We start from the raw sequence: 14922 nt of genomic DNA on the forward strand, positions 1-14922 counted from the left end.
TAAATATATAATCAATGAATAGTAAAATAATATAAAAAGTTATTATATTATAAATATAGTAATATATAATATAATCAATGAATAGTAAAATAATAAAAAAAGTTATTATATTATAAATATTTTAATATAATTTTGAATTATTACAAATACTAATGATGAACTTCTATCTTGAACATACTTTCTTTTAAATACAAAAATTTTATTTTATTTTATTTATTAAATTAGACTTTTTTTTATTGATTAAAAGGAGTTGTAATTGTTCTAACATATTAACAATGGGAGTTATTGATCTCTTTTCTCATATTTTTTTCTTAGGTATTCTCATATGGATTATGTAGTGATAATAATAAATGGGCCAAGGCCAAAAATAACATAACTGAATAAGGGTTTTCGTACTAAAACTGATGCAATTAGCTTTTCTTATTATCAGAATCGGTAAAAGAAATTTAACTATCACTATGGATAAGTTATGTGTCATTGGTAGTATATTATTTGAAAGAAATTTTGATGTTGTTTCATCAATTGGAGTTATAATTGGATATAATGTATAAAGTTAGAATTGAGAAAGTTGTATAGTTTGTACAAGACTAGGATTTAATTTGAATGTATATGGGTGAGGTAGGACTTTATTATAAAACAAAAATAACTAAAGTTGTGTATGGATGTGATAATTTTAGTTTTTTTTTATATTGAAATCGTGTTTCATCCACGTGATTTTGATTTGAATTATTTTTTATTGTTTGAGTATTTAATAAAAATATAAAATATTGTTGAATTGAGTTATTAAAATTTTTATAAATTGGTAAGTTTCATATATCTTAAATTTGTATGATTTGTTTAATTTTGGAATTAATATTTGAATAACTTTATTTTATGTGTTAGAATAATAGAAAATTGAATGTATCATATGTTTTGAAAAAAAAACATAAATAGAAGAAAATAAGAATGTTAGATGAAATAATGAGATTTAAATAAATAATATGAATAAAAATGTTACAAATGGTGACATATTATTTTCTATGTGGACAATTGTTCATATTATGAACTTCATGATAATAAGAACATTTTATTTATTTATTTGGAATTAGCTTATCCATTTTATTATGGATACGATTAGTTGTTGATCTACCTTATTCCTTATGTTTCATATGGGATCATGAATGAAATTCGATCATATATAAGTACTCCAATAATTCTTATTCTAAACTAGTTGAAATTGGACCTGGTAAGCCTTGTATATTGGAGACCATAAACATCATCAATAAAGGTCATTTTTGGCAAATGACAGTATGAACAAGTAGCCATGACAGGAGGATAAGGCAACGAAAGGCTTGAAATTCCCTGCAATCACACCATTAATCATTTAATTTAATTGTATATAACATATGTTAAAGTCCAAGTTGGGGAGAGACTATCTCCTGTAGATCAAACTCTAAATTATCTCAATTATATCTATGCACATGACACATGATAAATTATTGTTCATTTTTTCTTATTAAAACAATAATATCTTCAAGATAATGATGACTTGCTCGTAACATATAAGCTGACTTGGTCCCTCGTTCAACAAACCATGAATTCATTATTTCAAAGGTTGTCTAAGCAAGAGCACAAATGGACAAGGATTGTGTTCCCTTCAAAACATAATTCATGCATTCAACGAGATTTGTTGTCATATGTGTGTACCTTGTGCTCCCTATCACATGCTTGAGACCACTTTTCTAATGATATTTGATCTATCCACGAAACAACTTGTTGGAATTGTAACTGTATAGCGGATAACTTAGTTTGAAGAGTTGGTTGTTTCATTTCATAACTTGGGACAATTTAATAAATAAAGTTACATAAACATTTGAAATTTTGTAATGATGTATAATGAAAGTTAAGGGATGATCATACCCATGTTTATTAGTTGTCTTTTCAACTTTGACACTTTGACATTTTGAACTTCTTGTTGAAGTTCGATGCTATTAGTGAATGCAATACACTAAGACGAGACCATCTGCTTCCCAATCGACTTTTATAGATGGTAATGTTGATAATATTGTTGCTTCTTTGTCAGTAACAACCAATTTTGGTGAGGTGTGACGTATAGTCAACAGTTGGAGAACCATATCATAGCTTCCTTTTTCTCACCTTCAACGTTTATAAAACTTAAAGAAAATATGTTTTGGTTGTCGTCTTGACCAATTACAGTCAACAAACTGTCATGATATTTTCCCCTCAGAAATGCTTCATCAACTTGAACTATTGACTTGAAACATTTGAAGTCGTCAATGCATGGTTTGAAAGACCAGAAGACACATTCTAAGATGTCATAGGAGGTGTTTTAAACACCGTCAATAACATAAGGACGAGTAACATATTGTATTCATATCACTTTGTTGAACAACTTGTAATCATCTTGGAAGATGATTATATGAGTCATCCCAGTTGTCGAATTCCATTAAAGAGCCTTATGTCTTGTCTGTTAGAATGGATGACTTTAAACTAGAGGGGGGGTGAATTGTTTAAAGAGGGTTTTTGCAAACTTTTAAAACAAGAATGAAATTATCTCAAGAAACAATTGATAAGAAATTCAGTTTGCCAAAGCAGCAATAAAAAAACAACAGTACCAAAAAAACAATCGGTTGTTTATACCAGCAAACAACAAACAAAACTGAATTTAAAGAGTTAGGGATAGAGAGATTGCACACAGATGTTTATACTGGTTCACTCCAAATCCAGAGCTACATCCAGTCTTCTCAAAAACCCTGAGGAAATCCACTAAGCAATCACACCTTGATCACTTACACCACAACCAAGAAAGTGACCTTGAACACCTCAAGACACACACTCTTCTTGGCCAACACACCAACACTAAGATTGCTGATCTTGATCCCCTCAAGAACACACAGCCAATCTCAGCAAAACACATAAACGAAAACTTGTTTCACAGAGTACAAGGATTACACTTGTTACAAAAGATAATCTGAAATCAATACAAGCAGAATCCTATTCCACAAACTTTGATCAATCACAAACTTTCCGCAATCTCAGCTCTTTGAAAAACTCAAAAACTCTTAGCACAAAACTTGTCAAAGATTCATTCTCAAATCTGTTTTTCTGAATATATTCAAAGATATAGTTTGTTATCAAATCTTAACGAACTCTTAAATTGCATTAAAAGATTGGTCAAAGCATTTAATGACTGGAGCGTAAGCAGTTAAATCATTTAAAGCTCAGTCAAAGATAAAACAGTTTTTCTGTTATGGTCCCAAAACAAACAATCGGTTGTTTTCACGAATCAATCAATTGTTTTGGTTCTAACAGTTCAACCATTTTGAAAAACAGTTTTCAATCTTTTCTTAAAACATCTAAGTATAAACAATCGGTTGTTTCGACAAAATAATCGGTTGTTTTAACTTAGTTTGAAAACATTTTACTTTCACAAAGATTGAGAATGCCTATGCTTTAGATTCAATCAAAGGGTGGATTACAACACTCAAACTACCCCAGAACTAGACTAAACCAGCACAACAACAGCAAGCACAACCAAGGCTTCAACATCCTTCAAAGGGTTTGGATTCTTCAAAGCTTGAACACCACTTAGTTCAACATTGTAATCCAATCTTTTTTTGCAACTGAAAAAATAACCATGACAGGTTTTTATTTATGCAATTAAACGTTTAATTGGATGGAAGGATTTGTCTTGACCAAATTGACCTCAATGGAAGCAATTTGGTTGAATCCAAATTTACATGATCATTGGAAAGCACGGTTGACAAACACGTGTAAGGTGCTTCAATTTACTGAGATCGAATTTTGCTAAAAGAAGATCAAAGTCGTTATTGACAATTGTTGTCACACTAGATGTATCGTGCAACATATTTGTTTGTCTTTGATTCAAAGACCAAAAATTTGTACTCATGGTCAATGTGAATTGCTTTATCACATTCAATGTAACCTATTTTGTATTGAAGCACATCCTTTCATAAAAAGGTCATATTGAATATGGTGGCCTAACCAACTGAAGGATTTAAATTATTGGTTGACATATGGAGAAACCATCATCTTGCGATATGAGTATTCGTCTTCCTCTTCGAACTTAAATTCCATTACCAAATCTCTTATGATTGGTTTATCCTCAATATGTAGAAATTGTTCTTTTGCCATTGCCAAAATATAAAAAATTATCAATTCAATTTCCAATACAACAAGCATTACTTACTTGAATTATACATATATTTGTGCAATTCAATACGAAGGTTGTGATTCACTCTGGTAAGGCTTCACCCATACTTGTTGAACCCTCTCAAGAAGATGTAGTTGAAATGAGTTTAACTTTTGTGTTATATAATGTGAAGAAGATTTACTTTAGGCCTTGTGTTTATGTGTGGTTGATTGATTAAGGTTGACAAAATATTTGTGTGTATAGGGAGGTCTTCACTTTTTATGCTTAAGTTCATTGATAAAATACACCATTCAATTCAAACACACGCATACACACACAAAAACACAATCCACACATTACAACAAAGGAATGTATCTTCAAACCTTGGACTTATACTCACTCTGTGCATATTCATTGCCCCATCACCTCCCTAACTCGTCATGAAATTGCTTATTGGAATCTTCATCGAGCAAGATACCGCATCAATGCTAATTCTGTGAAATTTATAAAAAAAACAGAACAATCAAAATTTCCAAAACAGAAAAAAAAAATCACATTTCAACGCAACGATAACGAAAGACCAAACAATGGAACACACTCACCTCAATCAGTTTTGAAGTCCAATAGAACTCGCTTCACTTTGAGAGGGAAGGGAACAAAAGTAGGAAATGAGAGGGAAGAGATGAAAAATGAGAGCTTAGGTTTACGCGGGGAAAAAGAAGAAAAAAGAGATTAAAAAAATGAAGAAAAATGGAAGTGGTAAAAAAAGAGAAGAGTGCATGTGGATTATGATAGTGTGTGATGAGGTAGAGGGAGAGAGAGAAATGGTCAAAATTTTGGGGTTTTGAGGTATGGGATCTAAAGGAAAATAAAGTAATCTCCCAATTTTGAGATAGAGGGACACAAAGGTATGATTCATTTTAAATTCCATCTTCACCTTTTCATACACATTTATTTAGGTGATTCATATATACTTTTTCATTGTGAAGGTTGTTGCCGTAAGTATTTTCATTATTTAGTTCATGAACATTTTGGCATTGTAAAAGTTTCATTGTTGGATTAATTTGTACATGTTTAGATTAAAGTTTATAAGCATAAGTTTAAATAGAAGTATGTTTTAATACCAAGTTTGATAAACCTTTGAAACTTAACGAAGGTAAAAAAACCTCTGTTATTTTGCCGAGGTTTTAGAATAAACTTTTGGACTTAACGAAGGTTAAAAAAACCTCCATTAATTAAATTAATTTATGGGGTTAATGTTTAACATACTTATTGTTTAACATACATACATGAGCACACACATAACTACCAATGCAATTACTCAAACACGTAATACATTTGATAACCTCTAACCGAAACAAGTTTTCTATCAAACCCATTGAAATTATACATTTTGTCATTATTTTTCACTTACTCATGTTTCTGACATGTCTTGACAATTTTTATGGACTCCTTATGGGTACAATAAAGTTAGTTGTCTCATTGCTATTGACATTTCTCTTATAAGTTAGAAAATTGTTCCTCTTACTTATTTTACAATAGTTGAATTTCATTAAGTTGATAAGGTTAGTACTTTGAGTTTCGCCAAAGTATTTCAACGACCCATTAAACCTAGATCATGTGCACAAAAAGGATAGGAGATGAATAACTAATAGATATTGACCACGATATCATAAATGGTGGGTCGCAATGTGGAATAACCGACATAATCGACTAATTGAAATTTAGTTTAATGAAAATGGTTGCTTGCGTGATAATACACATTACACACAATGATACATTGGACTTATTATTCGCTACATTACACCTTTATAACCTACATTTGACAATGATACAAGTTTATTTTACAATTAATTTACTGTTTTATTTTTATTCAACCTATACTAATAATTATTTTTCCAACAGTAAGACATATCACACCACACCGAACAACCTCATTCAAAGCCCCTTCATCATCATATTGGATCTTCTTCAAGTGTTCAACACGAAACTTTTGGTCAGTCTAGTTTGCAACCAACTAAAATGTTCAAATATATGGACTATTACCACAACATGTTTTCCTAATTTCCGTACCAACAAATTCCTTCCACTTACACGACTTTTCCATCTCAACCAATTAATTTTTTATGGTCCATTAAACATGTTTGACACTTTCATCCACATTTTTTCAAGTATCATCCATGCATTGTTACTGTCCCATGATGCCATGAGTCCGATAATCCAACTAAGGACAACAAAGGAGAACACAATGATGATACTCCACCACCCTTGCCTCCAAATATATCTATCAAACATGACCCATAAGAACAACCTCGAAGACAAAGAAGAAACCTTCCTTATGACACAACATCTCATTGATAGTTTGTTTCACTTATATAATAACAACAATTTCATTATCAAATTTACATTTCATGTGATTTTTATTACTTAATCTAATTCTCTTATTTGAAATTCTTCACACCTTTTTCAATCAGCAAAATAAATATACATCCAACAAAGTATTATAATATTATAATTTTTAACAAACTTTATTACATATTTTTTAACATAATTTATTAAATATATGCAAAATAAATTTCTAAATAAATTTTTTAATACATTATTGTTTTAATTAATATATTCATACATACATCAAATGTTACACAACATTTTAAATAATTTACCTATTCAAGCTTATTATTGAGAAACATTATATTTTTTTAAATTTATCCTAAACACATTACAAAAAATAAAATAAAATCAAAAAATAAAATCGTGTGGGTGTGATACAACTATAATGTAAAACAAAAACAACTGAACTCCTCATAATGTTTTACCCACACAACTTATGTTAAACCCTGAACCTATGCTAATTAAAGTCGTGTTTATACTACATGACTTTCTGAAATCTAATTTTGTTCTAAAGTTGTTATATTCAATCACAACTTCTTCATTCAATATTCATTCACATTAAAGTCGTGGACCAACATGACAACTTTCTTCAAATAAAGTATTGTCAACAAAATATAACTTACATATTCTAGTAAAAATGAAAACGAATTGCACCATTTTGATACAAAAATCGAACTAAGAGGAATGATGAACACAAAACTTGAAAGTTATTAATTAATTAAGAAAGGAATGGTTAATTATTAATAATTATAATATGTGTCTTATGAAAATACATGTATTCATTTTTTTTCTTATAAAAATAAAAAGTAATTTTTTTTAATTTTTATCATAATTATTAAAATTGAGTATATTTTTTATTTTTATTACATTAAAAATATATAAATTTATTACTTTATGAAGAACTAATTAAAAAATAAAAAAATATATATACATATATAATTTTGTAAAAATAGTATTAAAAAATGTAATATCTAAAAAAAGTATTTAATTATTTAAAAATAAGAAGTTATTCAATTTGTTGTTTTAAATAAATAAATAAATAATTTTTTATTTATTAGAAGGTATCTAATAAATGTATCTTTATTTATAGATAATTATTAAAATAAAATATATTATTAAATTATAAAAAATGTAATTAAAAATTATAGTAATTTTTATAATTTTATTTTAGGTAGTTTTTATTTATTTTGTAGTTAGTTTTTTTATTGTAGATAAGTATTTTAGTTTAAAAAAATAAAACGGTAAGATATTTTATAAAAGAAATTATAATTTTTTTACTAATGTCGTGGATAAAAAATATTATTAAATTTAAAAAATATATTAATAAAAGATAATTATAAAATAAATAATTTTATTAGAAATAATATTTCATTATAGTAATCAATTAAATTTAAAAATAATAATTATAAAATTTAAAGAATAAAATAAATCATATTAAAAATACTAGCGAAAACAAGTTATTTTACGAATATATTCAATTTTTTATTTTTATCATTTATATATAAAATAATTATTATAAAATTTAAAGACTAAAATAATAAAATAAATCATATTAAAAATGATAATTACATAAAGGTTATTAAATTTATAGAATATTAATATTAATTATTATTAATTAACTCAAGAGTGAGTTAATAAGGAGTTTTTTTGGTTACTAACACCTTCTTCTTCCTTTCTTCTTCTGTGCTGCGGGTTCCTTTGTAACCTCTCAGAGTCTCAGTAACAGAAACAATGACGACTGTGGTGCCAACCTCAGAAGAAGACGCGGCGCTCTCTGTCGTTCGATTCGCTTCCGAACTCGCTTGGGCCGATGCCGGTCCTGAGGTATTTTCCTTCCTTACCCCCAAACCCTTATTCTTTGTTTTTCCTTCTCTAGACTAATTTTAAATGGTTCCATTTTTTGCTTATTTCTTTGCTTCGTTATTATTTCATCGCAAAGGCAAATTGTTTGTGGGACTTGAAATTGAATCTGAGTTTGTGAGACACGGTGCCTTCTGAAGGTGAATTCAAGTAGTTGGGTTTGTGTGAAAATGCTTTCTGTATCGTTATGTTGTGGAAGTTTCCCAGATTTGTGTCCATTTTTGGAAAATGAAAGGGTGGGAATGGTTATGTAATTGTTAGATTCGTTTGATAGGTTGAATGGAAAAGAGAATGGTTGTGTGTTCACACAAGAAAAGATAGAATAAAAAATAACTATACGCGAGGAGGTATTATTGATGTCACACTGATTGAACAATAGATACAGAAAATCGTTTACTGAGTAGATTGCATGCTTTTAGTCTCGTAAAGAAGGAGACTGAGGGACCATGAAAGACACTGGAGGAAGTTGTTAAGAGGAATCCCATGGTAAATGATATCTCTAAAGATTTGGTTTAATGTCTAAAATGGTGTCGTGTGATATATGTTGCTAACCTCACCTAATGGGATAAAAGTTTTGTTGGTAATGTTATTGTGATTTATATTGAGGAGTACTAGGAACATACTCTTCCTAACACACTCTCTCTTGTTGGTTAAAATTTTACTGAAAACTACAAAGTCAGGAGAGATAGTCATTAAATAAGTTGTGAGACTCATCAAATTTTGTGAGTTCTAATAAATTTCAATCAATGGAGAGAGTTTGTTCCTAGCATTTCTCTCTTTTTTCGTATTTTCAGGGTTTGATGTTACATTATTTTGTTCTATTTCTTCTCTGTGCACTCGTGTCTTTTATGATGTTCTTAAGTTGGTGCTTGTATTATTTGTGAATTTAGTGCTTCCCATATTGGTTGGTCAGGTTGCTGAGCCACAAGTTAGTAGACTCTGCATTGAGGCTCAAGAGTTCATTGTTATGGGAAAGTGGTTGGAGCTAGCATCATTGATGATTACCTCTGCTGAATTGATTTTCTCAAAGGTTTCGGATAAAGGTAGAATGCTCTTTTGTGCCACTTCTGGTATTGTATTCATCTTCCATTTTTGGTTTGGTTCTAGTTCCATAGATAAAAAACACAAATCACTTACAATGTGTATTTGTTATGCAATCATCTGAGCTGGATCTTTTGCCAACTCGGCTACTTTGGTTTATTATGGCATTGTTGATGTGTGATCATCTAATCCTTTTTTCTTGATTATGTTGCATTTGTGGCTCCTTTTTTGGGTGTTGCATTTCTCGTTTTCTTGTTTAGAATCAAATTTGTTGTTGCACACAGAACTGCTCAGGGTGATAGAATACTGTAATTTTACCAGCGTAATGCGAGTGCTAACAAGTTTTTCTATTTCTTAATAGCAGATATAGAGTCCATCTTCACTATAATCTGCAATCTTGTTACAAAGACTGAGAGTACAGATGAAGTAATGGAGATTGTAAAAGTTATAACTGCAAAAATAGTTCAGCAGCCAAACGAAAAGCCTGTCGTGCGATTGAAGATGTAATATCAGATGCTAATTGGTTTAACAGTTTTGGTATGCATGCTATTGTAACTATTTATATTATTGATTTAAAATAGATTCTCTTTTCTTTTACAGTTTGATCAATCTGTACAATCTTTTGGAGACTCCATACTGCCAGTTTTATGTCTACATGAAGGTATTGACTTTAGCTGTTGATGGGAAAGTCACAGAATACATTATACCTTCATTCAAAAAGATGGACCGCTTCTTGAAAGACTGGAAAATTGGGATACCTGAACAGAGAGAGCTCTTTCTCACTCTCTCCAATATTTTGAAGGAAAATAAAAGGTACAGCTGAAATGAATTCCTATTTAGCTCAATTTTATGTATGTTCTCCTTATCTCTCTTTGGAGGGAGAGTACTACTTAAGTTTCTTCCCGTCAGTATTACTGTGCTCCCTTGAGACAGAAATCTTGTATCCATCTTTCAATCTCCATTTTTTAATATAAATAATTAGTACTGCATCTCATTTTATCTCAGCATGTCAAAGGATGCTTTTAAGTTCCTGACCAATTATCTTGCGACTTTTGTGGGAGAAGATGTGCATGTTTTGAGTGAAGCCAAGGAGGAGGCCGCACGTGCAATTGTGGAATTTGTGAGGGCACCTGATATATTTCAGGTACTTTTTTATTGTAATCATGTATATGTGTGATATTTGAAAGGTTTTATGATCTTACTGCTTCAGCTACCTACATTCAATTATTTTTAGGAGTTGCCAGTTGTAATATCATCACATGTTTTTTCAATTGCTTCCTATGCTTAGGTGCTTGACTTTCCAGTCTTTGTGTGTGTGTATAATTAGACATAGAGGTATGAAACAGTGAACCATGGTGATTTATTGCTTTTTACTAAAACTCATAAGGTTATTGGGATGTTTTCTTCTTGTTATAGGTCATCATTATATGGAACTTCTATTTGTCTTTAGGTTGCTTTATATTATCCCCTCATAATTAGTTGTCCTCTAGATATCTATGCCCACTATTTTTAATGCAAATTTTGGCCTAGACTGCTGTAAGTTCTGGAAGAGCATTCACTAAGTTAATTGTCATGTTGTAGTGCGATTTACTGGACTTGCCTGCAGTTGGGCAACTGGAGAAGGATGACAAATATGCTCCAGTATATCAGCTCCTTAAGATTTTTCTTACCCAGAGACTAGATGCATACATAGACTATTATGCTGCAAATTCCACCTTGTTGAAAAGCTATGGTAAATACCATTCATAAATTATTCATGTTCATCAATAGTCACATGTGTAGGGCTCTGTTCTACTTAATTTTACTATCACAATGTTTTCATGTTTTAGGCCTTGTACATGAAGAATGCATTTCCAAAATGAGGCTGGTCTCATTGGTGGATCTTAGCTCTGATGGTTCTTGCCAAATTCCATATGAACTTATTAGGGACACACTTCAGGTAAAATTGTATTTGATTTCTATGCTTGTATTTGTATTCTTTCTAGCATAATCAAATGTTGCAACGTCCTTTTCAGATCAATGATGATGAGGTTGAAATATGGGTGGTTAAAGCAATAACTTCCAAGTTAATTGACTGTAAGATGGACCAAATGAATCAAGTAATAGTTGTCAGGTATTTTCTACCTCAAATTCTCGTCTCTCTGCACCCAACTGGCTTAAGCTGATCTGGGGGCACATGGACATGTTAGCCTTAATGATTTCTATTCAGCATCATATTCCCCTCAATTTGAAATTCATTTTGCTATTATACATGATTTGATGCAAGTGTTAAATGTGCAGTCATCCTACTGATCGTGTGTTTGGCCAGCACGAATGGCACGCACTGAGAACTAAGCTAGGATCATGGAGGGTAAAGAATTTCTTGTCTATAATTTTTAATCGTCCTATTTTTGTACATCCATTCACATAATAAGTATTGCCTTGAATTTATGATCTGTAATATCATGAACAATATTTGACTTTAAGATTTTAAAAGCCTGTCAGTTTGAATTATGCTGCAAATGGGAAAGTTGGACTGTTTTACGAATAAAATTATCCCCTGAAGGTGTTTTTTATTCATTCCATGTCTGGAATATTGGTGGTGCATACAATTTTAATTATTATTTCACTAGTTTTTTTTTTTCTGGACAATGTTTGTTTATGCTTAAATATATGATGCGATTTGTTCTTGATGATGGCTGTGCAGTTAATGACATTTTGATTGTTGAGTAACTCGATGAAATAACATTGCTTCTACACGCATAACAGGTTTCTGATTGGCTATATTGTGTAATTACTTGTTTCCTTTTTCCAGGGAAATATTGCAAATGTTATCAGTACCATTCAGGCCAACAAAATAACGGAGGATGGGTCTCAGACAGCCCAAGGTTTGGTAGTTCGGTGAGGACGTTGTCAACCGAAACAATTGTCTGAATTCTATTCAGGTGGGAATTTTTTAATTTTAAACGGAGGAAAATTGTAATTTTTGTTACAAGTTTTCAATTTATTTTTGTTTAGTTGGTAGGTGACTCTAATTGTACTACCCAACTTTGACATAGAAGCCATTTTGATTGAAGTTTTTTCCATTTGTATGTTATGTTGGCCACCTCAGAGTAGATTATACCTGTGGATTGTGGTCCTAGAATCAAAATATGATCTTTGTGGACATATCTCTCCATAATATCTTATAAGAGGAAAACAATATAGAAAAGTAAAAAAGAAAAATTAGTTTATACGTTAGTTAAATCATTTGTTTGTGTTGATTATTGTGGTCCTAGAATCAAAATATGATCTTTGTAGATTATTGTGATATTGCAATTCAACTTGGATGTGAAGCGTAAGCTCTACTAGGATGTATTTGACTCACTTGTTTGTGATGAACAATGTGCATTACATTGTACAGAAGGTGAGGGAGATTGTTTGATTGACGGGATAGTAAAATGTGTTTAATTTTTTAATTTAGATGATACAATGAATGGAAAGAGAAGTTCAAATTGAGTTGTAAAAATTGAAATTAAACCTTGGATCTATGAAAGATTAGTGCACGAAGATAGAATTTACTTCTTTTAAAAGATGACAAAACAACTGAAGGTCGTTATGAGAAAGACTCTATTTACTCAACAAATTTTTATAATATAACAATAGCTCAAAAACTTATAAACGACTTGTTAATTTATATTTCTTAATTAACGAGTTTATTGTGTATTTAAACTTGTTTCGAGAAATATATCACTTAAACTTTTAAGTTTTTACTTTCTTTAAATTTTTAGCTTGAATGAAATGTCCTTTTAGCTAAATTTGGGTTAACTTAAAAGCCACAAAAATACTTTTATATCAAGGATAGATTTTATTTCATAGTCTCTCAAATAGATACTTATTAATAAATAAGTGAACTAGATATTTCAGTTGTTAGTATATTAATTTTTATTACATGGGACTTAAACTCAGAATCTATCCTTCTCTCCACTTTTCAATTTTATATTTCCATTAGTGAGTAACAAATAATTTACAAATTATTATTTTTCTAAAAATATATGAAAAGAGTTATTTTTCTGTGATTTCTGTATTGAGATTATTAAGATCCATAAATCTCAATATTATAAGAATTTTTTAAATCTGAATTTAAGTCTTGACCATGAAATCAGAACTCAACCTTTTAATGTCAATTATTTTATCAATTCCATAGAATTGCATGAGTTTTACTCAAGACAATTAAATTTAATACTTCACATTTTATTAGAAAACAGCTAGCTCTTTACATAAAGAGCATTTGCATATCCGTTGCAACTTTTATCAATTCATACAATAAGTTACTTCATTGTAAGTCTTGTTTTGTCACTTCTATGTTGTTTGTTATCACATTAACTTGGTGTGATCTGTCTCTGTTCTCAAAATTCTGATATAATTTACAGAATTCTGATATAATTCTGATAGAATTGCATGAGTTAGCCTTGAACACAACTCAGATTTGCAAATTTATCAAACAAACATGGAAAACAAAAACTCCAGAAATTCCTGCAGTTAATGCACATTTATTTCTCAGAAACTTTTCCATCTCACAGGAATTATTCCATATATATCAACATTTGATAAGCTTGTAGTACAAATGATACACAATAATACAATCAGCACATAAGCATTAGTTATTACATACATACAGCATCAGATATTATGACAAAAACATAATGCAACAGTTGAGATTAATTCCATGTGATAAAGACTATAAAATATGTTCTTAGCAACCTCTGGTGTAATCATCACAACGCTGTATAGGGCCACCTCCATTTGCATCCGGCAAGCAGCTACGATAACCCAGTAATTCTGGACAAAATACAGCTTTGTTGTTTCTGTTGCCTGTTTTGCCACACACTGACAGGCTCACATCATACAGCATTCTGCTCACATGGGAATCAAATGAGAACTCTGATTCCAAGTTATTGCCTATGAAACCCTCATACTTGGCGTTCACAACGTAATAGCTGTGGATCACAATCATCACCAACACTAAGGAGAGACCCTTCTTCATTTTCTTGTGCCCTCTTTTGTTTTCTCACTCACAAACCACCTACAAGGCTATGTGGTTTGCAAGGTAAGCTTGGCTCTCTTTATAAGTTTATAACTAAAAAAAGTTTATGTAGATAACCAATAAGTCATTGTTGTTATTTTTAATAGGGTTAAATATCTTTTTCTTTTTTTTATGGTATATAATACACAATTGTTTTTTTTTAAGTCTAGATTTCCTGAATATTTATAATAAGAAAACTATTAGAATAAGTATTTATAAATGTCTTTTTTGTACGTAACAAACAAATTTTCAAGCTGAAATATATTATAATATTATAACATTTATGTCAATTATCAACATGAAATATTTAATATTTTAAACTTAAAATTTTGGTTCACACTGAAGATTCGTTTGTCACGTAACAAAATTTAGCAATGATTTATTCTAATAGTTTTTTTATAACAAATATTTAAAAGGTCTAAAATTTATACTA

At 30.2% G+C, this 14922-nt stretch overlaps 1 protein-coding gene across 1 annotated transcript; it reads left to right on the plus strand.

Moving 5' to 3' along the window:
- Positions 1-8157: 8157 nt before the first annotated feature.
- LOC137836992 (uncharacterized) lies at positions 8158-12592 on the plus strand. The gene is made up of 10 exons (XM_068645804.1): positions 8158-8368; positions 9318-9447; positions 9810-9948; positions 10046-10258; positions 10451-10589; positions 11027-11177; positions 11275-11384; positions 11461-11558; positions 11726-11795; positions 12240-12592. The coding sequence occupies exons 1-10, from the start codon at positions 8276-8278 to the stop codon at positions 12327-12329; spliced, it is 1233 nt and encodes a 410-aa protein (XP_068501905.1). The 5' UTR covers positions 8158-8275; the 3' UTR covers positions 12330-12592.
- Positions 12593-14922: the final 2330 nt, after the last annotated feature.

Source organism: Phaseolus vulgaris, chromosome 4 (assembly GCF_000499845.2).
Source record: "Phaseolus vulgaris cultivar G19833 chromosome 4, P. vulgaris v2.0, whole genome shotgun sequence".
Classification (NCBI taxonomy): Eukaryota; Viridiplantae; Streptophyta; class Magnoliopsida; order Fabales; family Fabaceae; genus Phaseolus; species Phaseolus vulgaris.